This window comes from Meriones unguiculatus, chromosome 14 (genome assembly GCF_030254825.1).
Source record: "Meriones unguiculatus strain TT.TT164.6M chromosome 14, Bangor_MerUng_6.1, whole genome shotgun sequence".
Classification (NCBI taxonomy): Eukaryota; Metazoa; Chordata; class Mammalia; order Rodentia; family Muridae; genus Meriones; species Meriones unguiculatus.
The window spans coordinates 68,620,422-68,646,190 of record NC_083361.1 but is presented as its reverse complement, the minus strand read 5'-3'; the positions used below and the strand labels follow the sequence as shown (position 1 = coordinate 68,646,190).

General features: G+C 40.7%; 1 protein-coding gene across 1 annotated transcript in view; it reads left to right on the top strand.

The window, feature by feature from the left end:
• Blm (BLM RecQ like helicase) overlaps window positions 1–25,769 on the top strand; it is an 82,795-nt gene that overhangs the window by 38,010 nt on the left and 19,016 nt on the right. Inside the window, exons 10-15 of the mRNA XM_021645303.2 lie at window positions 1,267–1,380; window positions 3,302–3,400; window positions 3,591–3,739; window positions 14,458–14,564; window positions 15,490–15,650; window positions 21,710–21,905. Of these exons, the coding sequence (XP_021500978.1) occupies window positions 1,267–1,380; window positions 3,302–3,400; window positions 3,591–3,739; window positions 14,458–14,564; window positions 15,490–15,650; window positions 21,710–21,905 (826 nt within the window). The remainder of the gene's footprint in view (window positions 1–1,266; window positions 1,381–3,301; window positions 3,401–3,590; window positions 3,740–14,457; window positions 14,565–15,489; window positions 15,651–21,709; window positions 21,906–25,769) is intronic.

The following is a 25,769-nucleotide window of genomic DNA, read 5'->3' as shown; positions in this document are numbered from 1 at the left end:
TTATTAACTGTTGTTAAGTTATAAGAATAATTCACAAATTATTCTGGGTATATAGCTCCATGGCAGAGTGCTTGCCTAGCATACTGCAAAAAATAAATAAGGTTAAAGAAATAAAGCATACAGTTAAATTAAGATGTAGAGTGAAATACATGTTTTAAAACACTTGAATGCAATCTGATTTTATTCTTCTACAAGAATGTATTTTAGTGAGAACTCTTAGCCTATATTTTGCTGGTCTAATTTTTTTTTCTAATATAAAAAGTTTTCTTTTTTTTGGCTAGTGTGAGATCATAGCTCTTTTTCTGTGCACATGTGTGTGTCTGTACACCTGTCTTTTTCTTCATTGCTAAGTTGAAGGAATTATAGCTGCAGCATTCTATTAAGTTCTTCACATTGCAAAAGAATTTATTACAGTGTTATGAATCACATCATATCAATGTGACAACTGGTTTGATTTTTCTTCCAAAGAATGTCAGTTTGCAGTGATGGTAACCATGCCCGGCTCTTCATGGTGTTATAGCCATCATCCATCATCACTGTGCAGTAAAACCTGAATATACATTGAGACTGTGAAAGTAGCCAAACCAACCAAACCTTAAATCCCAAAGCCAAACCTTTAATCCCAGCACTTGGGAAACAAAAAAGATCCCTCTCTGTCAGTTATAAGCAAGCTTGGCCTACAGGCAAGTTTCCGGCAAGCCAGAGTTATATAGTGGGACCCTGTCACACACACAGACATATACAGACACCCTGGTCTTATTTACAGATATAAGAAGTAAAACATTATAGAAGATGAAAGGAACAGTGGGGAGCCTTTTGCAGTTTTTCTTGACATAAAAGCCTCTTGCCACAAGCTAGCTTCAGATTTGCTATGATGCCAAGGCTGGCCTTAAACTTCTAATCCTCCTTTCTCATTCTCCTGAGTGCTGGGATTGCTCACTTATGCCACCAGATCTAGGTGGAAAGGCTGTTTGGAGTTGTGTTTAATACGAATTTTTAAAAATATGTGTACTAGCTAGATGTGACACACCTATAATACCAGCACTTTGGAAGCTGATGATGCAGGAGAATCACAAGTTTGAGTTGCAAGTGAGACTAACTCACAAAACAAAACTTGAAAGTAAGAATGTGTGTGTTGGTTGTTATTATAGTAAGGTATTTGTTTCTTTTGGCAGGTGTATATGACTTATAAAACTTAAAAAATAAACAGTTATATCTAATTAATGTATAAGTAAAATAAAATTTAAATTATTACTTTTAACTTAGATTCCAGCTACCTATCTGACAGGAGATAAGACTGACTCAGAAGCTGCAAATATTTATCTCCAGTTATCAAAAAAAGACCCAATTATCAAGCTTTTGTATGTTACTCCTGAAAAGGTTTGTATTGATTTTACTACTTTTAGTGTAATATTACAACACACTAAAGTAAATATATTTTAAGAACTTGATCATAATTTTTATACACATTAAAAGAATTCTTGTATAACCTTCACCCCCAAGTATAAATGCTAAAAGCTTCTCTGTCTCCTTTATTGTTGTTCTTTCATCAGTTTGATCTGAAGCGCTTGAGAGTAAGTTGCAGACCTGCCATATTAATACTAATTTACTTCACCGTGCACTTCCTGACCATATAGCATTCCCTTAATAAGTACAGTATAATTTACACATCAGGAAATGTACGGTGACATGTTGTTACTAAAGCCAGTAATCATCTAGTAATGACCTTTGTAGGAAGGAAGGAAGGAAGGAAGGAAGGAAGGAAGGAAGGAAGGAAGGAAGGAAGGAAGGAAGGAAGGAGGGAAGGAGGTTAGGAGGGAAGGAAAGAAAGAAAAGAAAGAAAGAAAAGAAAGAAAAAGAAGAAAGAAACCCAATTTAGGCTTGGCGTGGTGGCGCACACCTGTAATCCCAGCACTTGGGGAGGTAGAGGCAGACCTGTGAGTTCTGTGAACTCTGAGTTCAAGGCCAGCCTGGTCTACAAAGGGAGTCCAGGACAGCCAAGACTACACAGAGAAACTCTATCTTAAGAAAATTAAAAGAAAAAAAAAACACACAAAAAAAGAAAAGAAAATCCCAGTTTAATCTTCTTTTAGCTAAGCAGTTTCATAATTTTGACATTTTTAAAACGTAAATACCAGTTGTGAGGACTGTGCTTCAAGTTGAATTTTTGTCTCGTTACCTGCTGATTAAATTCATCTTACTCACTTTTGCAGGAATGCCACAGATGTGGTGGCATGTTACTAAGCAGGCTATCAGAAGACACCTGACATTGACTCATCCTGTTACCCGTGGTGTTCCTTAACCAACCATTCGATTAAAATAGTATTTCCAGGCCACCTTTATGGTGACCTCCTTTGTGCTTAACTCCTCCTCCCCTTTATCTTTGTAATTAGTAGATTCCCTCTTGTAGGAGAACCTGAGACTAGAAATGCCCTATTAGACATCAGAGCCTCCCTACAAGTTTTAGTGGCCATTGATTTTTTTTTTTCTCTATCAGTTATTATTATAGTGAATGCCAAGTTTTGATTACTAATATAGTCCATCCTGACATAATGAAAGTTTTTCCTTTTGCTACAATTTATCAATGTGAACTTATGGATTCTTATTTATTAAGTTATAATCAGTTTTCATTATGTATTTTGATGTTCTAATTGCCTAGATTTGTCCAGTGAAGAAGCTTCATCAACCTGACTTCTGTGTCCTTTTCATATGTATCTGTCAAGAAAGACATGCTTATTACTAGGATGGCATTGCTTCTGGACAGAGCTACAGAGTACATAAATATAACTGTCCATATGCGTAATGCATGCAGTTTTTCCCCAGATAGTGTGCACACACCCAACACACACCTCAGATCCTGTTAGCAGGCTGGCAGGTGGCTCAGTGGGCAACAGTGCTTGCCATACAACCTAGTGACCTGAGTTTGACCCTGAGGACTCACAAGGCAGCAGAGAACTCACCAATCACCTTAAATCTGACCTACATGTGCACCATTGCATGCACACACATGCACACCAAATTAGTAAACAGACATAAAAATTAAGTCCTGTTAGCAAAGTAAATGTGGTAATCCTCAGAGTGTTGAGGCAGAAAAAGGTTGTAGAGCTACTAACCTGCTGGGTAAAACTGTTGGTGAATGTAGACGAACATACTGAAATGTCTCATTTGCTGTTTTGCTTCAGTTCTCTTCACAGACTGAGAAAAGAATCACTGTGTGTGGGCTAGTTCTAACAGGGAGTAATGGTAGTGACAGTAGTCATTCAAGTGGTGTGTTTAGATCTGTCATGTATCTCTGATCTAGGTCTGTGCAAGTAACAGGCTGATTTCTACTCTGGAGAATCTGTATGAGCGGAAGCTCTTGGCACGTTTTGTAATCGATGAAGCACATTGTGTGAGTCAGGTAAGTTTCTCCTGGAACATGAGTTTGTTTATACTGTGAGCAGCACTCAGAGCGCATCCCTGAAGGACAGCCCACACTGCACCAGTGTTCCGCCGCCTCACTGGAGGATAGTGTCTCCCGTATACTGACCAGTGCTGGCTTTCATAGACAGAGATACAAATAACCTAAAACAGTATTGTTTTCCAATTAGTGGGGTCATGATTTCCGTCAAGATTACAAAAGGATGAATATGCTTCGCCAGAAGTTCCCTTCTGTTCCAGTGATGGCTCTTACTGCCACAGCAAATCCCAGGGTACAAAAGGACATCCTCACTCAGCTGAAGATTCTCAGACCTCAGGTGTAAGTTCTTGAAGGTCATGTTTTCAATTCTCTGCTTCTGTACATTAGCAGTAAAATTTGGGAACAAAATCTGTTGTTTTGTTTTCTTAACAAAAGTAAAAAACTCTAGGGCAGCTGAGATGGCACTGCACATAAGGGCACCTGTGGTCCGGCCCAACTGCCTGAGTTCAGCCCCTGGCATCTTTGCGGTAGAATGAGAGAAACAAAATTTGCCCCACCCTATGCTTTAGAAGTGGGATAGGTCAAATTTGGTCCTGGAAGGCCCTGGTGTAATCCTCTCACCAGATCACCTTTTCCATCTTCCTTTGGCTTCCGCCCTCCCACAGGGCACTGCACGGGATGAACAGATGGCCCTGCTTTGTCTTCCTTTTTCTCTAAGTCAGTTATATGCACGACTTGAGAACACTCTGGACCCTCTCAGGATGGCACTTTCACTTGGACTTCATCTCAGCAGCGTGGTTCTTGCTATCTCCAAATCCATATCTAATTGGTAACAAAAGCCACAAAAAATACTCCCCTTGTGTATATGTAGGTCAGTCTGCATTGGTGTACCTCTGCCTGAGCATCCTTTGATGAGTTAATTTGCTCAGCACGCCCTTAACATGTTTGCATTAAGCTTGTTTTGAGGCTGAGGCAGACTGCCTGAAGGAGTGATGACTGAACAGAATATTGAGGTAGATTTTTATTTTTTTGAAATTGTTTATGTGTGTGAGTGTTTGCATGTATATCTGGGCACCATATGTGTCCCTGGTACCTTCAGAAGCCAGAAGACATCATCAGATCCCTGGTGGTCAGACTTTTATATGCCACTAATGACCATACTTGAGTGGGAGAATTTTAGAGTTCTCAGAATTTTCTTATGTATAACCACAAAATGTAGACTGGAATGTTTTAGTGTCACTTGCAGTGAGGGATATGAATTTCGGGTAAGAGAATATATTTTGCTTCCATATTAGACATGTACTCTTAACACTATATTGAAGATTAACATTATCGTTGAGGTTCTAGTGAAGGCTGAATGCTAGACATTTCTTATACAGATGCTATGCTTCCTATAAAGTGTTTTATTTCTACCCATCCCCCTCAGGTTTTTTATTGAGATGGGGTGCAGAGTCTTGCTATGAAGCCCCAGCAGGCATGGAACTTACAGTGTAGATTGGGCTATCATTGAACTCTTGGCAGTCTTCTTGCCTCATCTTCCCAAATGCCTTGATTACACGTGTGCACCACCATATTGGATTGTATATATTTTCTGCACGCGTGTGTGTGTGTGTTCCTGTGGGTGCTTGTGTGTGTACATGCATGTGTCTGGAGGCCAGAGGTCAGCCTGCAGCTGTTTCTCCTTTGTCGACATCCATCTTGCTTTCTGGAGGCAGATTTCATTGATGGGGTGGCATTCACTGAGTTGGCTAGACTGGCTTGCCAGACAGGCCTGGGGATCCACCTCTGTCTGCCTTTCCAGTTTTTGGATTACAAGTGGTAAGCAAATGCTGTGGCACTGAGCTATCTGTTGTCAGTTATGTTAATTGGCAAAAGCCCACAGTTAAAAGAAATCATGTAAATTCCCTTACATGTAAATTCCCATCCTTTGAATGACTTTCTAAAAAATGGGATTTGTGTTTTACCTTTGAGTGAACAATGCATATATTTATCTAGAGAGAGTCACCTTGAATCTCTTTTCCTGGAACTGTGGATGTGTCTGAGAAAGAAAAATTATATCTATCTGGAATCCAGCACATGGCACCTTTTACACATCTGATAATCAGTAAGAATGAATAAGTGAAACTATATGGAAGGGTTTGGTAAATGTGGATAAAATGTAAATCTATTGATTTCTTAATATATTTGCTATTTCTGCTGTAGAGAGTTAGAACTCCCACAGTAGAAGTACATTTTAAGAAGCACTTTCTGCTACATTCTTTTCTGATCTTTTTCTCCAGTAGGTCCCTCATTTAAATAAATTTGCCAACTGCTGCTATGTCGTGGTGTTAGTGGAGTCAGGCACTCCTGGGTTTACAGTAGGGTCCCATGCCCCTCTACAGTCCTGTGATAATATTCTGCCTCTTGAACTCGCAAAAATAAATTCTACTTTGGGAAGTACAAGAATGGCTAATAACAAAAGGTTTCATGCTATTCTCTTAGGTCCCTAGCAGAATAACTAGAAGAGAGCAAAGAGAAACATGCAGATGTAACTATTGTACAGCTTCAGCACTAGCTTACACACACCTCCCCCACGGTGTGCTGCTGGTCCTAGCATTTTAGATGCCATTTTATGTGTTCACCCTCATAAAAGTCTTATACATTTAATCCTCCATTTCCTCATTCTGTAGTTCAAAGAAACTGAGTCACAACCAAGTGACAAAGTTGAATCATAGCACACATGATAGCAAATACCTGAGATTCCAGCACTTGGTTTGTTTTATTTGTGTTTTAAAGATAGGATCTCACTATGTAGCACTGGCTACCCTGGAACTATGTAGACTCAGAAACCCACCTGCTTCTGCTTCTGCTTCTGTCTGCTTCCTAGGTGTTGGGATAAAGCATGTGCAGCACACCAACATCCCAGTACTTGGGTTGGGAAGCAAAGGCAGGAAGATCAGAAGTTCCAGGTCATCCTCAATACATAGCAAGCTAGAAGCCAACCTATAATACATGAGATGATGTTGTAGTGTGTGGGGTAGAGAGGAGCGCAGTGGTTAAGAACACTGGCTGCTCTTCCAGAAGATCTGGGTTGATTCCCAGCACCCACATGGTAGTTAACAGCCATCCGTAACTCTAGTTCCAAGGGATCTAACCCTGTCCTGACTTCAGAGGGAATACATGCTTATGATGCACAGACATACATGTAGGTAAAACACCCATACGCATAAGGTGTGAAAATAAATTTAAGCCAATTGCAGAGGCACACACCTGTAATCCCAGCACTCAGGGAAGCAGAAGCAGGTGAATCACTGAGTTTGAGGCTGCCTGGTCTGCAAATCAAGTCCAGGACAGCCAAGGCTACACAGAGAAACCCTATCTCAGAAAACCAAATAAATAAATAAAAATTTAAAACTAAAATTTAAAAGACTGACAAGATGGCTTAGTGGGTGAAGCACTTGCCATCAGCCCTGACAGTCTGAGTTGAATACCCAAGAGACATGGTGGAGGGAACCAGCTCCCTCAGGCTGTTCTCTCACCTCTCCATGCCCACCATAGCACATGATACATGTGCTTTTGCACACATACATAATAAATAAAATAATTATAATTTAAATTTATTTTCAAAAAGATAGGAGACAGTCGCATAGAAATTAAGTAACTTGCAGAGTTCATAACCCTAGCAGATGTAGGAGTAAGGACTTCAGTCCCAGCAATCTGGTTGCAGAAACCTTTAAATAGTACTCTAAAATGCAAAACAGAAGTCACAACTCAAGATAATTGCAGACTAGGATGACCAGGAATTCAGCATTATAACACAGCGTAGCAGCTAACAGAGGTCAGAGGGTTTTTAAAGGATGCAGGTCTTCTAGGAGGAGGAGTTTGCTGAAAAGTCTCGGAGGCTATACTGAGATCTGCCTTTGAGGCCCTAAAACTCGCCTAGTTAAAGTGCAGGAGTCAGCGCGGTGTTTGGTGTTCTCATGGAGTTACACAATCATCACCGCTATCTACCTTAGTGCATTCTGTCTCCCTTAAGAGCTTTGTTCTCATTAACAGCTAGTCTCTTTTCCCCTCTGCCCCAGGCAACCATTCATTGACTTTCTGCTCTCACAGATTTTTGCTATTCTGAACATTTCACGTACAGGTTAATTATCCCCAGTGCTTGGGATCAGAAGTGTTTTAAATGTGAAGTTTTTCTAGATTTGGGTATATTTGCATATACATAATGAGGTATTTCAGGGATGGGACTTAAGGCTATTAAACATGAGTTTTATTTGTTTCATCTATACCTCATACACATAGTTGAAAGGTATTTTTAAATTTTTTTTTTTTGCTTCATTTATTGAAAAAAATTACTGTGTGTGTGTGTGTGTTCTTGAGCATGCATGCACTGTGTGTAGAAGTCAGAGGAAAACTTGCAGAAAGTGGTTCTTTCCTTGTAACATGTAGGTCCCTGGGATTGAACTCAGGTTGTCAGGCTTAGTGACAAACACCTTTGACTGTAGAGGCATCTTAATTTTCATTTATTTATTTTGAGGCAGTGTCTTACCATATAAACAGGTTGGTCTCAAACATTTTATTTATTTTCATCTTCTTCTTGTAAGTTTTTGAGCTGGGGTCTTGTGCGTGTCAGACTAGTCTCATGTAACAGGTGATGACCTTGAGCTTGTGATTCTGCCTTCACTTCCGCAGTTCTGAGTTGACAGGCATGTGCCATTATGTCCCATTTATGTGGTTGTGGAGGCCCAGCCCAGGGCTTTGTGCATCTTAGACAAGCCTTATGCCAACTGAGCTCCATCGTCTGCCCAGGAAGGTAATTTAAGCAGTGTGTTGGTATGTCTGTCAGTCCAGCATTTCTGTCAGGCAAGGTGAGGTGTGGATTTTCCAGTCAGTGGGTACTGTGCTTTCCTTTCATGCCCAAGGTCTTTAGATTTAACACTCCAGTGTCCAAACACATGTGTGGTCCTTTGTAAACAGCAACATTAAAATTTTTTTTAATTTGTTTTCTGTCTATGAATGCTTTGCCTGTGTATATATACGTGTGTGCCATATGTTGTTAAACTCTAAAGGACTGTTCTGTGACCTGGCCAGCCCCCAAATATTCGAGACAGAGGCCTATGGATTTATTTAAACACCTTTGGCACAACAACTGAGTGGGTACGATTTAAACTAATTTTCTCAGCTGGTCTGGCCACTTCTCAGCTGCATTGCCCAAGTTACTTGTCAATAAGTCGCCCTGTCTGGGCTGGATCTATTTCATCAGGCCATGTCCTCTTTCTCCATCCTTTCCCTTCTCCTCCAGCTTCTCACGTCCAGCCTCGTGGTCCCTACCTCAGAACCCAAGCCCGAGAACCCTAGCTACAGGCTTCAACGTTTTTTTTATTAGCCAGTCAGTGGTAATAAGGAAGCAAAGTTTACAAAGCATTATTTGGTAAACGTGATAATGTACTCTGGACAGCAACCAGATCTTGGGGGCTAGTATTTAGCCCCAAGATTTTGACCAACCCCCAACAGCCATGCGTGGGTCAAGCTATCTTCCCACCTCAGTTTCTTAAGTAACTAAACTTCAGGGATACATCATGTCTGTCTCAAATATGTTTCAATAATCTAGGCATAAGCTTTTTTTTTTTTTTAGATTATATTTGTTACTGAGTTCAGAATTTTTGTTTTGCTGGGGGTGGTGGTACACGCCTTAGTCCCAGCACTCAGGAGGCAGAGGCAGATAGACTTCTGAGTTCAAGGCCAGCCTGGTCTACAGAGCAAGTCTCAGGACAGGCAGGGCTGCATAGAGGAGCTCCGTCAAAAAAAAACAAAACAAAATAGCAACAAAAAGAAAACACAATGCGATAATTTTTGTTTTACAGTTAATATATCGACAGATGAATTGATTTAGTTCATACGTTTTACTTTCATGGGTGTAAGCCCTGAGAAATGCTGCTGACATAAACATGTAGGTGGGAATGAAAAGCATTTTATTACAGCAGTAACACTCAATTATTTGAATTTCTTCTGAAGCATGTGCCAAAATTACATCATGATCTGTCACCAAAAATTATTTTTAATGATCTGTCAACTGACATCGCAGTTAGGTACTCTAAATTTTGGGAGAGGTAAGAAAATTGGAAAGTATTTGACTAACAAGCAACATTACGATTTAGTTGTTTTTTGTTTTGTTTTGTTTTTGTTTTGGACCATATACTGTTAAAAACTTTACTAGGTTTTATCTAAGAAATGTGAGGTATTATTCTTTTCACTTTTCCAAGAAGAGCCTCTACTCTCTCCTGTACCTAATGTATTTGAAATATTCTGTCAGTACATTTTGTTTACCTTCCTAAAAACAAATTCTTCAGACAGGTTCTTGCTGTGTAGCCCCAGCTGTCCTGGAACCCACTATATAGACCAGGCCAGCCTTGAACGTAGATCTACCTGCCTTTTTCTCCTAAGTTCTTGGCTCCTAAATACCATCACACCTGGCTTGTTTTTGTTTGAGGCTTGTAACCTAGGGTAGCCTCAAATTTGCTATATATAGCCTTGAACTCCTGATCCTCCTGTTTTTGCCTCCCAAGTACTTGGAATTAAAGGCATATATCAACATGCCTTGCAACTTTACCATTTTAAAGGCAGCATTTATTTCACCCTTAGTCAAGATACAATGAAATCTAGTTTGGGTTTTTCTTTTAAGTACTTGTTGGGATAATTCATGCACCATAAAGCTCAGCTATTCATAAGATGCAGTTGTGTGTGGTTTTTACATTTTCATAGAATTATGTACCTGTCGTTACAGCCTAAGTCTACAATACACTTCCATTATTTTCCAATATGGAGTTGAGTTTTATCACAACTTACCCCGTTTTTCCTCTCTCTGTTCTTTCACTAAGCATGTTTGCAGAAATCATCTAGGATGTAACACACACCATGTATGTGTGTCTGTCTGTCTGTCTGTCTATACTAGGGCAAGCATGTGGAAGTCAGAGGATGTTCACTAGAGCTGGTTCTTTTCTTCCACATGTGGATCCTGGGTGATCAGACTTGGCAGCAAATGCTTTTACCCAGTAAGCCGTCTCACTGTCCCCTTGACTGTTTTTTCAAGATTTGATGCTGGAAAAAATATTCCTTTGTGTACTTTTAGTACCTTCTTTAGCTACTCACCTAATATTAGGATCATTTCCATTTTGTTAGTTGTTATGAATAATGCTCTTATAGATGTATGCAAGTGGGGTACGTTTTCTTTTTTTTTTTTTTTTTTTTTTTGGTGTATTGCCAGCAGTTGGATTATCAGGTCATGATAGCTCTGTTTCACCTTTTAAAGGTTTATTTATTTTTATTTATGGCGTATATGTGTGTGCCAGTTTGTATGTATGTGAGGCACCTGCATTTGGGTGCTTGTGAACTGAGAAGAGGGTCTTGGATCCCTGGAACTGGAGTTGCAGGCAGTAAGCTGCCTGGTGTGGATGCTAGGCACCAAACTCAGGACTTGTGCTCCGAGCTTACATGCTCTCAACCTCTGAGCCGTTTCTCTAGCCTCTGCGTCACCGTTTAGAGAGCTATCAGGTTGTCTTCTAAAGGGGCTGCCCCGTTTTACATTCCCAATACCCGTCTATGAGGGCCCTGACTCCTCCATGTGCATTCCAGTGTTTGTTTTGATCTAAACCTTTTGTTGTTTTAAATGAGTGAAACACTGTTTTGAAATTAAAGTGTAGTTTAAAATTGGGAATGGGTAGGCATAAAGCCATTCATTGCTAGCCAGTTCCTCTTGCATTATAGGAAGCCCACGTCAGCTCACATAGGTCTGGAAATTTCTTCATTTATTCTGCTAGGCAGCTTTCTGGACGCTGCTTAGCCCTGTCTAACTCTAAAATTCACATCCTCTTGCCTGGTGGCATATGACTATTAAACAGTGGGAGCACAAGACTGCATCCTGTGGCAGTGTCTGGGGTTAGCCCTTTTGAAGTGAGTCACCACCCACTACATTGCTGACAGCACGTCTGAAATCAGCACTCCTTGGTTTCAATGACACTCTCTACTCTTAACAAAAATAAGTGAAACAGATGAACACAGGCAGCCCTGCCAAGAGTTTCTGATGCTTTGACTAAAAAAAGTTGACCTACACTCCATGCCATAGTTTACTTTGTTTTGTTTGATGTACCGGAACAGTGTGTGTTGGTAAGATTCTGAATGAGAGGACGATGAGATTTCATTGTTTGTATTTAGAAAGAAGAAAGAGGCTTATGAAGGGGAAAATGGGAAAGATGTAACCAGCAAGAGGTCTCGAGTGCTTTAAGAAAAGTAGACATGAAAACTGAGGCTTTGGGTTCCCATTAGCACAGTGGTTTTCAACCTTCCTAATGCTTTAATACAGTTCCTCATGTTGTGATCCCCAACCATAACATTATTTTTCTTGCTACTTCATAATTGTAATTTTGCCACTGTTATGAATTGTAATGTAAATGTCTTTGTTTTCCAGTGGTCTTAGGCAACTCCTGTAAAAGAGTAGTTAGACCCCAAAGGTTGTAACTGACAGGCTGAGAACCGCTGCCCTGAAAACATCTGAACTTGTGTGCCCTCAGAGGGTTTTGGGGAAGCCCTATGGCATGCATGCTCCAGCTATAGATCACTGTCTGGGATTCTCAAAAACAACCTACACTGAGAGACAGTTGAGAAGGAGGAGAAGGGACACCAGACATTTAAAGGTGCTTCTTATTTAAGGAGTAGGCAAAGGAAGAAGAGAAAGAACTGCGGAAGTCAGATGCAGGGCGAAGCCCCACCAACATGAAAAGCTGTGAGAGCAGGCAGAGCAGTTAGAAGACCAGCCAATAGCATGGAGTAGGAACATGAGAGAGAGAGAAGTCCTGAAGACTGCCAGTGCACATACATGCTCCGATCGCTGCTGCTTGGTACCTAAGCCCATCTGGCTCAGATTTGGAATCTACGACAGCAAGCTAATGGTGGTTCTTCCCTATCTTTATTCCCAACCTGTGTATACAAGCAGCCTTCCTACCTGAGATTAATAAGTGTCTGCTGTGTTGATTCAGGCACAGATAAGGTCTGTGGGCTGCATGAACTTGTTCCACGGTATTCTTCTCAAAGACTGGCTAGAGGTGACTCCTGGACCAGTAGAGAGCCCCCCCTGGGCTAGTAACCCCTCTACTTTCCGTTAGTTTTAAAAGCAATAAGGAGGCCATAGGTGCTTGCCACAAAGACTAACAGCCTGAGTTTACACACATGGTGGAAGGAGAACCTACTCTGACCTCTGCACATATGCCATGGAGCACCCCCTCCCCATAATTCATACATAAATAATTTCTAAGCTATAGGAAAGAAAATATAACAGCAGATATTTTGTCGGATGGTAGTAGCAGAGAAAGAAAAGTGATGAGCATTAAAATGGGATGTGTGGGTAACTGGTTGAGGTCAGAACTGGGTCTTCTAAGAAACCTGCCTTGGGAGGGAAAGAGGCGAGAGAACACAGGCGGGAGGATCTTTTCATAATATCCTGAGACAGGGAGAGAATTCACAGAAGAGTGTAGAAATACAGGACAGAAGGTAATACAGAGAATGAAATAAGGAGACATGAAGGAGTAAGTGGGTACTAAGAGCAGTCACCCAGAGGAAGACGAGCATGCATATCAGAGTCACCACAGTCCCTTTGCAGCCCAGAGCAAAAGTAAAATGGCCCATGTTCTGTTTATTTATTTCATGCATATGTTATATGCATACTGCCCCCTTTATCATTGATTTATTGTATCATTTTTCTTCATCATTTAAATATTTTAGCCATCTGTGCTTTAAAAACAAAAGTCTGTGTGTGCATGTGTGTGTGTGTGTGTGTGTGTGTGTGTGTGTGTGTGTGTGTGTGTGTGTAAAACAACGTGCATAAGCTGGAGGTCAGCATCTGATGTTTTTCTCTGTCCGCCATACTTGAGACAGGGTGTCTTAATGAATGTGGAACTTACCAGTTAGGCTAGACTAAGTTCTAATCACCTGGCTGGCCAGATGAGTGCCTGGAATCCTGTCTTCATCCGCCAGTGGCAAGATTACCGGGGCATGCCCGCTGTGCAGAGCTTTTTGCATGGGTGCTAGGGATCCAAACTCAGGTCCTGATGATTGTACAGCAAGCACTTAATTCACTGAGCCACCTGCCTAGACCCCACCTCTGGTTTCAGTCCACATCCCCTTTGAGACTCTGCTCTTGATTTGCCTTTTTTTTTTTTGTTTTTTTTTTGTTTTGTTTTTGTTTTTGTTTTTGTTTTGTTTTGTTTTAAATCTACAGTCCAAAACTCCCATTGTCTAGTCTGTAGATATCATTCTTTATCACCATTTTTTAAACTTTAATTCTTAACCTAATGTGCATCTCAGTGTTTTATTATGTCACATGCCAGGGATAATGGTCAATATAAGACAGCTTGTTAATGAGGTTTGCATGGTGAAAAAAAATCAGTATTTAATGTTTGAAGATGCTGCCTTCATTTGAGCTGCTGTAACAGTATCATAGACTGGGTGACTCAGATGATAGAAATCTATTACTTGTGGTTCTGGATTCTGAGAAAAGATCAAATTCCAACTCATCCTCTGTCTGGGGGGTTCGTCTCCCTGTTTTGTACTTGGGGTATTCCCGTTTGAGCCATATGTAGTAGGGAGGGAAAGGTCAGGGAGGTCTCTATTTGGGTAGCTTTGTTTTTCCCTTTAAGATTCATTTTATCATGTCTGTGTATGCACACATCCTTGTGTGTTTGTGGGTGCCCATGGAGGCCAGAAGTAGATGTTTAATCTCTTGGAGCTGGAGTTACAGATGTTTCTGAAATGTCTAATGTGGGTGTTGGAATCCAAATTCCAGTCCTCTGATAGAGCAGTGACTGCTCTTAACAGCCGACCAATCTCTCCAGCCCCTCTGTTTTCGTAAGGACCCTAGTCTCCTTGGGAACTCTACTCTCCCCAGCAAGTTACCTCACAGAGGCTCCACCCTCTAATGATATGGCATTGAGGGGAAGAATTTTGGGTGAAAAACATTCAGTTGATGGTAGTGGGTGCAACTGTATTTTCTCACAATAATGAAATGTTATGTTTGGATCTTCTTTTAGGTTTAGCATGAGCTTTAACAGACACAATCTGAAATACTATGTATTACCAAAGAAGCCCAAAAAAGTGGCATTTGACTGCCTAGAATGGATCAGAAAACATCACCCATGTGAGTATAGTTCTGTAATTAATCATATCTAAAAGTAATTGATTTAAAAAGTCATATATATATATATATATATATATATATATATATATATATACTGTGCTACAATGGAATATGTAGAATGGCATATTAACATTTCTTTTTACATTGTGATAGCACCAACTTACTATTTGTGAGGGATTTTATAATTTTGAAATCTCATTTGGTTAGATAACAATAAACCCTAACAAAAAATATATTAAATGAACCTCCCACACACCTGCATTATAATTCTTGGTTTCAGTGTCTCTCTGGCATCTATCAGTGTAGGAATAAAATAGACTTTTGTTTTAGAGTCTTCTCTCCAGTGTGTTTGCATGAGAGTTACGTTAACTAAAATGAGTTTCTGACATTAACAGTTTTTTTGATGTAACCCTTTTTCAACATTTTGATCATTTTCCCATGGCTTTTTTAAACTTAGAAGTACTTTTAATAGTTAGAGTATATTTACTTTGTAGTTCTTTATCTTAATTATCCCCATATGTTTTCTACTTCTTTTATACCAAACCTTTTGGCATAAGTCCTTGTACCATTTTATTTCTTAGGTTAGTTTCCTGGAAGGAAACTGAGTCATGGGTATTTACCAGGCTTTTGATAATTTTTGCCATATGTTTCTACATAATCCGTATCAAGGTAGCTCCCCGTTGTTGAGTTGTTGTGAGACTGGCCAGGATTAGTCCAGGTTGCCCTCACAGGAACAGGGTTACAAGTCCAGCCTTATTTTCTGTGTTCACAAATTCCTTCCTTGAACTATTCTGCGTGATCAGCCTGTATCATACGAGTACTGCAAAGCTCTATTTACAGGACCATGTATTTCTAAGAACACATGCAAATGTATTAGTTAAGTGAAAAGCCCTGGTTCCTCAATACTGTTTGGACTTCTTGGCAGATGACTCGGGAATAATTTACTGCCTCTCCAGGCGGGAATGTGACACAATGGCTGACACCTTGCAGAGAGATGGTCTTGCTGCTCTGGCTTACCACGCAGGCCTCAGCGATTCTGCCAGAGATGAGGTGCAGCAGAAGTGGATCAACCAGGACGGCTGTCAGGTAATGCTTGCACAAGTCAGCAAAACTTTCATGGTTGTATCAGCAGTTTTGCATGTAGATAATACAGTTTTTGTTTTATTTTTGAAGGAGAGTCTTGCTGTGTAATTGAGACCAGAGCAACCTTCCTTCCTCCACCTCTTACCTGACTTTGCTGTATGCTATAAGTTTTGTTTATAAGTTATTTATGTGGGGGTGTGTATGTGGGGGTGTGGCATGTGCATACCATGCTCCATGTTGTGTGACAGTCAGAGGACAACTTGCAGAAAACTGTTTTCTCCTCCTACCATGTGGGTTCCTACCAAGGGATGGAACTTGTCTTCAAGCTTGGCAGCTCTCTGAGCTTGTTTTTATCTTAAACATAAGAAACATCAAAATCAGACTGACACCGAATCTGTGATATAGTGAATAACTTGAGAATGTTATGAGTAAAAGAGATGAAAATTGAGGCAAGGGCCAAAATGTTATTTTTAGTAATAGGAAATAGATTCATCCTAAGAATAATAATTGCATCCAAGGAAAACTTGAGCAGGATAATAGACATTGATAAAGTAGTCATATGTATTCTAAATTTTTTCATAAGATACATATACCAAACACAGGACAGTCTTCAGAATCAGAAGGCGGAGGACTAGGCCTAAAGAGTCTCCTAACCGTTCGTTGTCGTTTGTGTTGAAAATGACAAAGGTAGAGCCAAGTGGGTGGCCCATTCCCACAATCCCCATACTCAGATGGATGAAGTAGGAGGTTTGCCAAGAGTTCCAGGCCAGCCTGCACTATAATATGAGACCCTGCTTTAAAAGGGGGGGTGGGGGGAGTAGTTTTTTGGTTTATCTTCACTGAAATAGGTATGGAGTTCAATCATCTCTAACAAGTCTATTTTTAACTAATAAAAATTCCAATTTTTTTTCCTAGATGAATAGTCAAGTGAAGATAAAAGAGTTTAGCAATAGGAACTATGACATGGCTGGATGGTGGTAGTGGCAGTGGCACACACCTTTAATCCCAGCACTTGGGTGGCAGAGGCAGGAGAATTTCTGAGTTGGAGGCCAGCCTGGGCTACAGAGTGAACTCCAGGACAGCCAGAGATACATAGAGAAACCCTCTTTCAAAAAATGAAACAATAACAATAACATGAACACTGGTTTACAGTATGTTACATGTAAAAACAATAAATGATAAGGTAGAGAATTTAATGAGAACTGGGGTAATCCAGAGCACCATATAATACTGTATATGGCAATACATGCTAAAACCTCCATGCCCGGGAAGTGGAGGCAGGAGCATCTTCTGATACTCCCAGGTCATCCTCAGTTACATGCTGAGTTTGAGGCTAGCCTAGCCTATGTGAGGGCCCATCTCAAAAAATAAATAAATGAATGAATAAAATGAGGGGTTGCTCAGTGGTTAAGAATGTATGCTGCTCTTGTAAAGGACCCATGTTTGGTCCCCAGCACCCATGTCGGGCAGCTCACAGCCACTTGTAACTCCAGGGAATCTCATATCCCAGTTCCAGCCTCTATGGACACACGTGTGCAAAGTTTTTTTCTTTGTTTGGGGGCTTAGGAAGTATTGTTTGTTTGTTTTGAAACAGGGTCTCTCTATAGTATTGATTGTCCTAGAACTTGCCATGTAGATCCGCCTGCCTGTGTCTCCCAAGTGCTGGGATTAAAGGCATGTGTTGTAAGTTTTGAAAATAAAAAGCTGCAGTGTGTGGTGGCTGTAATCCCAGCACTTAGGGAAGCAGAAGCAGGCCTCTGTGAGTTCCAAGACAGCGTAATCTACAAAGCACGTCCAGGCCAGCCAGTGCTATACGAAGAAACCCTGTCTCAAAGAAAAAAAAGATAGGTGGGTAGATCAGTCAATCAATCGCTTGATAGATTAGACAGACAAGACAGACAGATAGATAGAAAAAGTTGTTCATGTTGTTTTTTAAGACAGGATTTCTGTGTAGTCCCGGCTGTCCCAGAGCTCACTCTAAACCAGTCTGGCCTTGAACTCAGAGATCTGTCTGCTTCTGCCTCCCAAGTGCTAGGATTAAAAGTGAGCATCACCGCTGCCTGGCTCAGTTAAGATTCTTATACTAAAATAAAATATACAGAGCTGGAGAGATAGCTTATTAAGTAAAGGTGTTTGCTGACCACCTGAGTTGGATCCCAGGGACCCACGTGAGAGGAGAGCATCAATTCCCACAAGTTATACTTTGACCTTCACACATGAAATGTGGTACATGCACATATATGTGAACATGCATGCACACACACACTTGACACATAATAAGTAAATGTAGTAAAATAAAATATAACATAGAGCTGGGTCTATGGTGGTACATGTCTGTGAGTCAGGAAGTTTACTATGAGTTCCAGACCAGCCTGGTCTATAGTGGGCATGAAGGCTACATAGATAAATAATTTATGGTTTGTTTGTTTTTGTTTTTCAAGACAGGGTTTCTCTATGTAGCCTTGGCTGTCCTAAACTCACTTTGTAGACCAGGCTAGCCTCAAACTCACAGAGATTCTCCAACCTCTTCTTCCCAGAGTGCTGGAACTACAGGCATGTGCCACCGCACCTGGCTCAATAAATAATTTTTAACAAGGGCCTGGAAAGATGGTGTAGTAGTTAAAATATTCAGTATTCACGTATAAGGACTAAAGTTCAGATCCCCAGAACCTGTATAAACGCTGGCCTCTAATTCCAGAACTGGAAAGGTGAACATGGGGTCACCAGGACAAGCTGTTTAACCAGATTAACTATGTGTAGGTAAACTCTGCGTTCAGGTAAGAGACCCTGCCTCAACAAATAAGGTAGAGAGTTATCAAGAAGAACTCCTAGTCAGCTTCTGGCCTCCACACACAAGCACTGTACAGACACACCCATATGAGGGGGAAGGAAATAAAAGCCAGGCATGGTTGTGCATGCCTGTAACAGCACTGGGAGTAAAGACAGGCAGACTCCTAGAGTTCACTGGCTGGCCAGCCTCGCCAGCTTCCTCCAGTCAAGGACAGTGTCTCAAGGCAGGAAAGCAAAGAGCAGCAGAAAAGGACCCATTGTCTTGCCGTGGTCTCGGCATGCACACACATCGATGTGCAAACCTACATACTCATGTGTATGCACCACATATGTCTACCAAGTAGCACACGTAGGCATCTAGACATGCGTACTTGTGAATATACGTCACATCATATACCACACACAAGAGTGTGTGCATACACACAGTAAATTTTATTTTAAATGGAGGTTAAATACAAAGTATTGATTGTGATTGATGTTTTATTATGTATACATTCTTGAGTAATTGAGAAACTAAGCTGAAAAATGCCCCAGAAGAAAAGAATTGCTGGCAATGTCTTAAAACCTAAGCATTTGCACATGGGAAAATAAAAGGTAAACAACCACATAAATTGTATCTTCAGCATATAAAACTTAAAATTTTTTGGTTGAAAAGTATATATATGAGCCAGGTGTGGTGTGCATACCTTTAATCCCAGCTCTAGGGAGACTAGAAGAAATAAGATCTCTGTGAATTAGAATACTGTCTGGTCTGTGTAACAAGTTCCGGGACTACATAGAGACTCTGTCTCAAAAATAAAAAATAAAAATAAATGTAACATAAAGTTTTAAAAACACCACAAAGCCGGGCACAGATGTGTACGCCTGCAATCTCAGTACTCGGGAAAGTAGAGGCAGGCGGATCTCTGTGAGTTCAAGGACAGCCCTGTTTATAAAGCAAGTTCAGGACAGCCAAAAGAAAACCTAACTAAATAAATAAATAAGTAAATAAATAGGTCCAGGACAGCCAAAGCTACACAGAGAAACCCTGTCTCCAAAATGAATAAATACATAAATAAGATTAAAAAGAAACCACATAAATAAGGATGTCAGAATTCAGCAAATCATTTCTTCCAATTATAAGAATGTTCATAATTGAGCCTGGTAGATGACTGTGATCCCACTAGGGAGGCTGAGACCAGAAGCTCATAAGTTTGAAGCCAACTTGGGCCGTATGACAGCCTGTCATAAATAAGAACAAAAGGAAGAAGAACTTTCAAAGCGTTACCTGGCTTCTTGATAAATTGTACCATGTCCCTCACAGCTGCAGCTTGCTGCGCAGACCACTCGGGTCAGCCATGGGCCAGCATCTCTCATTTGTGCAGCCTTTTGCCCCTCTCCATCATGAAAGGCTGCAGCAAGCTTTCTCTTTCTGGGGATATTTCCTTTTCATCAAAGAGCCCTAAGTATAGATGGGCGAGTAAGCCAGAGCAGCCTGTGCTGATAACTGTCCTGATGTGCTGACCCTGTGCCTAAGGGTTGGAGTTCCTCTTGTACTCATAGTGGCAACATCATGTCATTACCCTTGGTATGACTACTAGATATTTCTGTTACTCTTGAAATGCTGTTCTTGCAATAGCAAGTCAGTTTTTTATAAGTGCTAAAAAAAGAGAACTTTATTTGTATCATGTAGTTTTGCCTAAACAAAGTATTTCGGCCTTGATCAAATAAGTCCTAGATTTTCAACTGAAATATTCTTTTAGGGAGTATTATTTTTTTATTTTTAACTGTGTATATGGGGGCAGCTTTAAAATATACACATGTGAATGCAGGTGCCCTCAGTCCAGAAGATATGTTGGATTTCCCCCGGGGCTAGAATTACAGACACTTGGAGAGCTGATTGCAAAACCTGGCTTATTTTATTTTTAATTCTGTGTATATGAATGCAGCTGCTCTCAGAAGCCAGAAGAGGGCATTGGATCACCTGGAGTTTATAGGCAATTGTGAGCTTCTCAGCATGGGTGCTGGATACACTTAACAGCTGAACCATATCTTCAGGCCCTGAAATAGATACTCTTGAAAACAAATTTGTCAAGCTCCTGAAGATTAAGTATTGCCTAGCTTCCACTTAAATAATTTGTATGAGGGCTGGAGAGATGGCTCGGAGGTTAAGAACACTGACCTGTTTTCCAAGGGTCTTGAGTTCAATTCCCAGCAATCACGTAGTGGCTTACAACCATCTATAATGAGATCTGGTGCCCTCTCTGGTGTGCAGGCATACATGCAGGCAGAATACTTTATAAATAATAAATAAATAAAATATTAAAAAAATAAATCTTTGGGCTGGAGAGATGGCTTAGCAGTTAAGAGCATTGGCTGCTCTTTCAAAGGACCTGGGTTCAAATCCTAGGCACTCACGTGGTAGCTCACAACTGTCTGTAATTCCAGTTCCAGGTGATCTGATGCCCACACAGGTGTACATGGTAGCAGAGCAGCAATACAAATAAAATTTATTTGTATGAGTCAAGGAGGACAATCCCTAGCCTTCCTGTTTTGTTCTGTTTTTATTGTTTTTGTTATTTGTTTTCTTTTTCTATAAGCAACTTAGGCTTTTATCTGCGGTTAAAATTTCATAAACTTTCACTTTGAAATCAGATGTTGAATAAAATAACATCTGGGTACCATGTCAAAAACTGGGTACCATGTCAAAGACTGATGATAAGCACTAGAGGAGATGAGAATGCCACTATTCCTGAGTCACGTTCCGGAAGATCGAGCAGCAATTACCTCTGAGGGCTCAAGACTACCCTGGAGCCCAAACTTGCTTATGTACCTTACCTTGGATGCCATGGCTGTGTAAGCAGCACCCACCACATATGCCTATCTGCCATAGATGCAGTTGTGATTTGAGGAGTTCAGTGAATATAGTTACAATTTTGTAAAATAAAATAAAATAAAGAAATAAAGAGATCGATGTAAAAAAAGAAAAAAGAAAGAGAGAAAGAAACAGATCGCCAACAAAGGACTGATGGCGGTTGACTCTGGTCCTTTGGAGGTAATACCAAGTCACACAGAAAGATCCTGCCACCCTGAGCATCTCGTTACCTTCTTGGATCTGAGTGGACTCACAAGTTACCAATATGAAAATCTCACCTTGGTCATGCTAGATGCTGTTGTGTGCAGTTATTTTAAGTTGTTATTTAAGATAAAGGATGGAGCTTTTGGAAGTATCTATTCTTAAAGCGTTCCTTTAAATGCATTATGAGTTTAACTTTCTTTCATTTTCATACCAGGTTATCTGTGCAACAATTGCGTTTGGAATGGGAATTGACAAACCTGATGTGCGATTTGTGATTCATGCATCTCTTCCTAAATCTGTGGAGGGCTACTACCAAGAATCTGGCCGAGCTGGAAGAGATGGGGAGATATCTCACTGCGTGCTTTTCTATGCCTATCATGATGTCACCAGACTGAAGAGACTTATAATGAGTAAGCCAAGTACCGCATGACATTCCGTCATGCTCCATCTCATGAGGACAGTCTACCCTCCTGCTGTAGTATTTGGTCCTGTTCTCATTAAATAGTCATAGAAAAACAGAGTCATTTCACCTATATTGTAGAGTTTGTTTTAGTTCATTATAAAGGTAATACAGTGTTATTTGGTAAAGTCAAGTGATACTGAAAAGCACAAAGCAGAGCAATTCCAGACCAGGCAGGCTAAATCTCAGGTAGTGGCCCACTTTTATGCACCCTTACATGTAACACCATTTCCAGGAAGACCAAAAGCAAAAGAGGAAATAATGAACTGCCATCCAGGTTAACGAGGAGTAGGGAAAGCCAGGTATAGAGGCGTATTGCTGTGGAGGCTGAAGTGGGAGTGGTGCTTGAGCCTAGGAATTGAGCTGAGTATGGGGCTGACCGGGGCAGCATAGTGAAACCCTGTCACAGAAGGAGCAAGGGAGGCTGGTGAGACGCAGTGTTAGAGGAGGAAGAAAATAGGAGGAATGAGGGGCAGTAGAGCCAAGAACCCCCTGTGCAGCCATCGTCTGTTTTATCTTTCCCATTAGAGACGGAGAGCATCTTGTATTTGGTGTTCACCCTTCCCGAATGAAAGTGTTTTTAAATGTAAATGAGTGGTCTTTGAGATGTCCCAGTGGTTAGATGCTTGCCACTGAGCCCAATAACCTGAGTTCAGTCCCCCCAAAAGTTGTCCTCTGGCCTTCACACATTATGAGATAGCACATGTACATACATACACATATTTGTACACACATACACATAGATAATGTAATTTTATAAGTAAATAAAATGTAATTGTATTATAGACTCACCTATGAGTCTGTAATACATATCTTGTATAATTGTTCCAGTTACATAATGTTACAGAAAATTGCAATCCCTTCTTAATAGATATTTAAGTTTATTATCTTTCACTGTTACCACCATGTAGTACAGATATCTTTCAGCATTTGTACTTTTATGTATATCAGATAAATTTAACTCTCTTAGGTAAATGAATCTGCATTTTAGAGTTTTATTTTTTTCCTGTTATGACAGTTAAATATGTTTTGTAATCATGTTCCTCTATTTTTGAGTCTGTGGTCTTATTTATGCTGGCACAGGTACTGAGCATGGGAAATGGCACTAGCCATAGTAACTCCTATGAAAAAAGTGAGCTACAAGATTTTGTAACTTTCCTCCAAGATACTTGAGGGAGCGGTTATGGGAGGAATGGCCTGATGCACTGTGGCCATTGGTGCATTGCTGTTTCATTTGCACGTCTCATAATTTAGTTTCTTCTTGTTTGTTGGGAGCAGGGGTTGGTGGTGGTGGTGGTGGTTTTCTTTTGAGATATAGTCTCAGTTTGTAACTCGGATTGGCCTTGAACTTGTGATTCCTGCCTCAGTCTTTTCAGTGCTGGGATTGCACTGAATGCTGTTATAAATGCTTTATTACCTATCAACTCATTTTATCTTTACCGTAACTCTAAAAGACTGTTACTTACCTCATTGCAGAGAAGAAAATGAGCTATAGAGCTAGTGAGCAGCAGATCCCTAATGTGATGCGAGTTCATCTAACTGCAAAGCCCATGTATGATTTTTTCACTGTACCATGACTATTCTCAGCACAAAACAATGAATTGTTTACATTTGGTTTGCTGACTTGTGTTTTTAAACAAAACCTGGGTAAGCAGTCTTCCATTTATGGTGGCTTGACTGATTTCAGCTTTATAATAGGTTTATACATTCAGTTGAGCCATACTTTGAATTTTTTATGTTGGTATGGGAGGCTTGGGGGGAGGGTTCTAATTTTTATTTTATGTGTAAATGCCAGAATGTATTTGTGAACCACTTGTGTGCCTGGTGCCTGTGGAAACCAGAAGAGGGTTCCCTGAAACTAGAGTTAGGCTGAATGTGGTCTGTCCTGTGGGTGCTGAGAACCAAACCCACATCCTCTTCATGAGCAAGCAAGTGCTCCTGACCGTGAGCTGTCTCTCCAAACCATAGTGTTGAAGTTTTCATGTGCTAATGAAATACAGTTCTGTCAGCGTTTTTGTAAAGTCTATTTTCATTGGGGTTCCTTATGCCTCTACCTCCCTTCTCCACTCTTTATCTCTCCTTATACCTTCCAACACCCCAACACTAAGTAGGAGTGAAAGAAAGTTAGTGGGGAGAGGGGGAGGAGTTCTCTTTGGCTACTTCCGGCTGGTTAGGGTTGTAGCGTTCTTTGGGGCAAATTCAGGGTATCTTGCAGTCCAGCAAACCAGCAACAGCAAACACAGCAGAAGGATGAGCCAGCAACAGCACGGGAAGCAGCAGCCTTCTTGGAATTTCCCTCCAAGCCTTCTCTTCTCCTCTCTGTGCTCTGGTAGTTATACCCTCTCAGAGTCTTCCAGTTAAACTATCTGCAGCTGGCAAACACCACACCCCTCTCCTAGCTGCATGAGACAGTTCTCGGCTGTCGACAAACTAAAAGCAGCCCCATATGCCACACTTGGGATTAAAACACGAACGTAACTTAACCGGGTTTTTAAAGAAACCAAAACTTGCACTGCACAGTTTGGTCTTCTCCTGTGATCTGGCTGTTGGCAGCCTCAGCTTGAAGTTAGCCTTACAACCACAAGGGTGAATAACCAACAGTTTTCAGGCTGCTGTTTTACTCACCCGGGATCTTTAGTAGAAAAGGTTCATTAAGTGGGTTGTCCCGTGTATATTTTCAACTCAAAATTGGCTTCTTAAGACATGACCTTTCGGGGGCTGGAGAGATGATTCAGAGGTTAAGAGCACTGACTGCTCTTCCAGAGGTCCTGAGTTCAATTCCCAGCATCCACATGAACCATCTGAATGAAATCAGCTCACAAACCATCTGAAATGAAATTTGGTGCCCACTTCTGGCATGCAGGTGTACATGCAAACACAATTGCATACATAATAAATAAATCTTAAAAAAAAAAAGACGTGACCTTTCATAACTCTAAAAATATTTGTATTATTAAGCCTAAGCATTTAAATCTTGATACCCTAGCAAACATTTGAAAAAATAATACTCAGAAACTGGAAGAAAAATAGTAATTTGATTCTTAAGTAACCATGATTGCCTACTAATGGAAAAATATACCCCAGTGGCTTTTTGTTGCATTTTAATTTATTTTCTGTGTGTGCATGCCACAGTGCATGTGTGGTGGTTAGAGAACTGCTTCTACGAGTTGGTTCTCCCTTTTGACCTTTGGTCCGGGAAGTAAGCCCACGTCATCAGTCATCAGGCTTATCAACAGGCACCTTACCCTGCTCAGCCATCTCTCCAACTCCATTTCTTGGACTCAGATAGGTTCCTCCCACTCCGAGTTTCCGTTTTAGGTATGTGTAGGGGTGCTAGGATCAAACCCAGTGCCTTGCATGTACATGCCCAGCCAGCTCTCTTCCCCAGTCCTTGGGGCATTTTGTTGGGTGGTGGTGCGAGTTGTTTGAGACAGGGTCTTGCCATATAGCCCCAGCTGACCTGGAGCTCACCTAGTAGACCAGGCTGGCCTTAAACTTACAGAAATCTGCCTCTCTCTGCCACCTAAGTGCTGGAATTAAAGGTATGCACCAATTTGCCTGGCTAGTCCTGGTTTTGGTTGGTTTTTTTGAGGTTTTTTTTTTGTTTGTTTGTTTGTTTTGTTTTGGTTGGTTGTTTGATTTGGTTTGGTTTGAGACAGGGTTTCACTATGTAATCCACTTGTTGAAAATATTTTTTTTCCCTACGCCCACTCTAGCTTCCAAATATGACACAGAGGCTTGATACATGTATTAATAAGATTTAAAGCACTGAGCTAGATAGAGTCTCATTAATTTTAACCCATCTGTGCTAGCC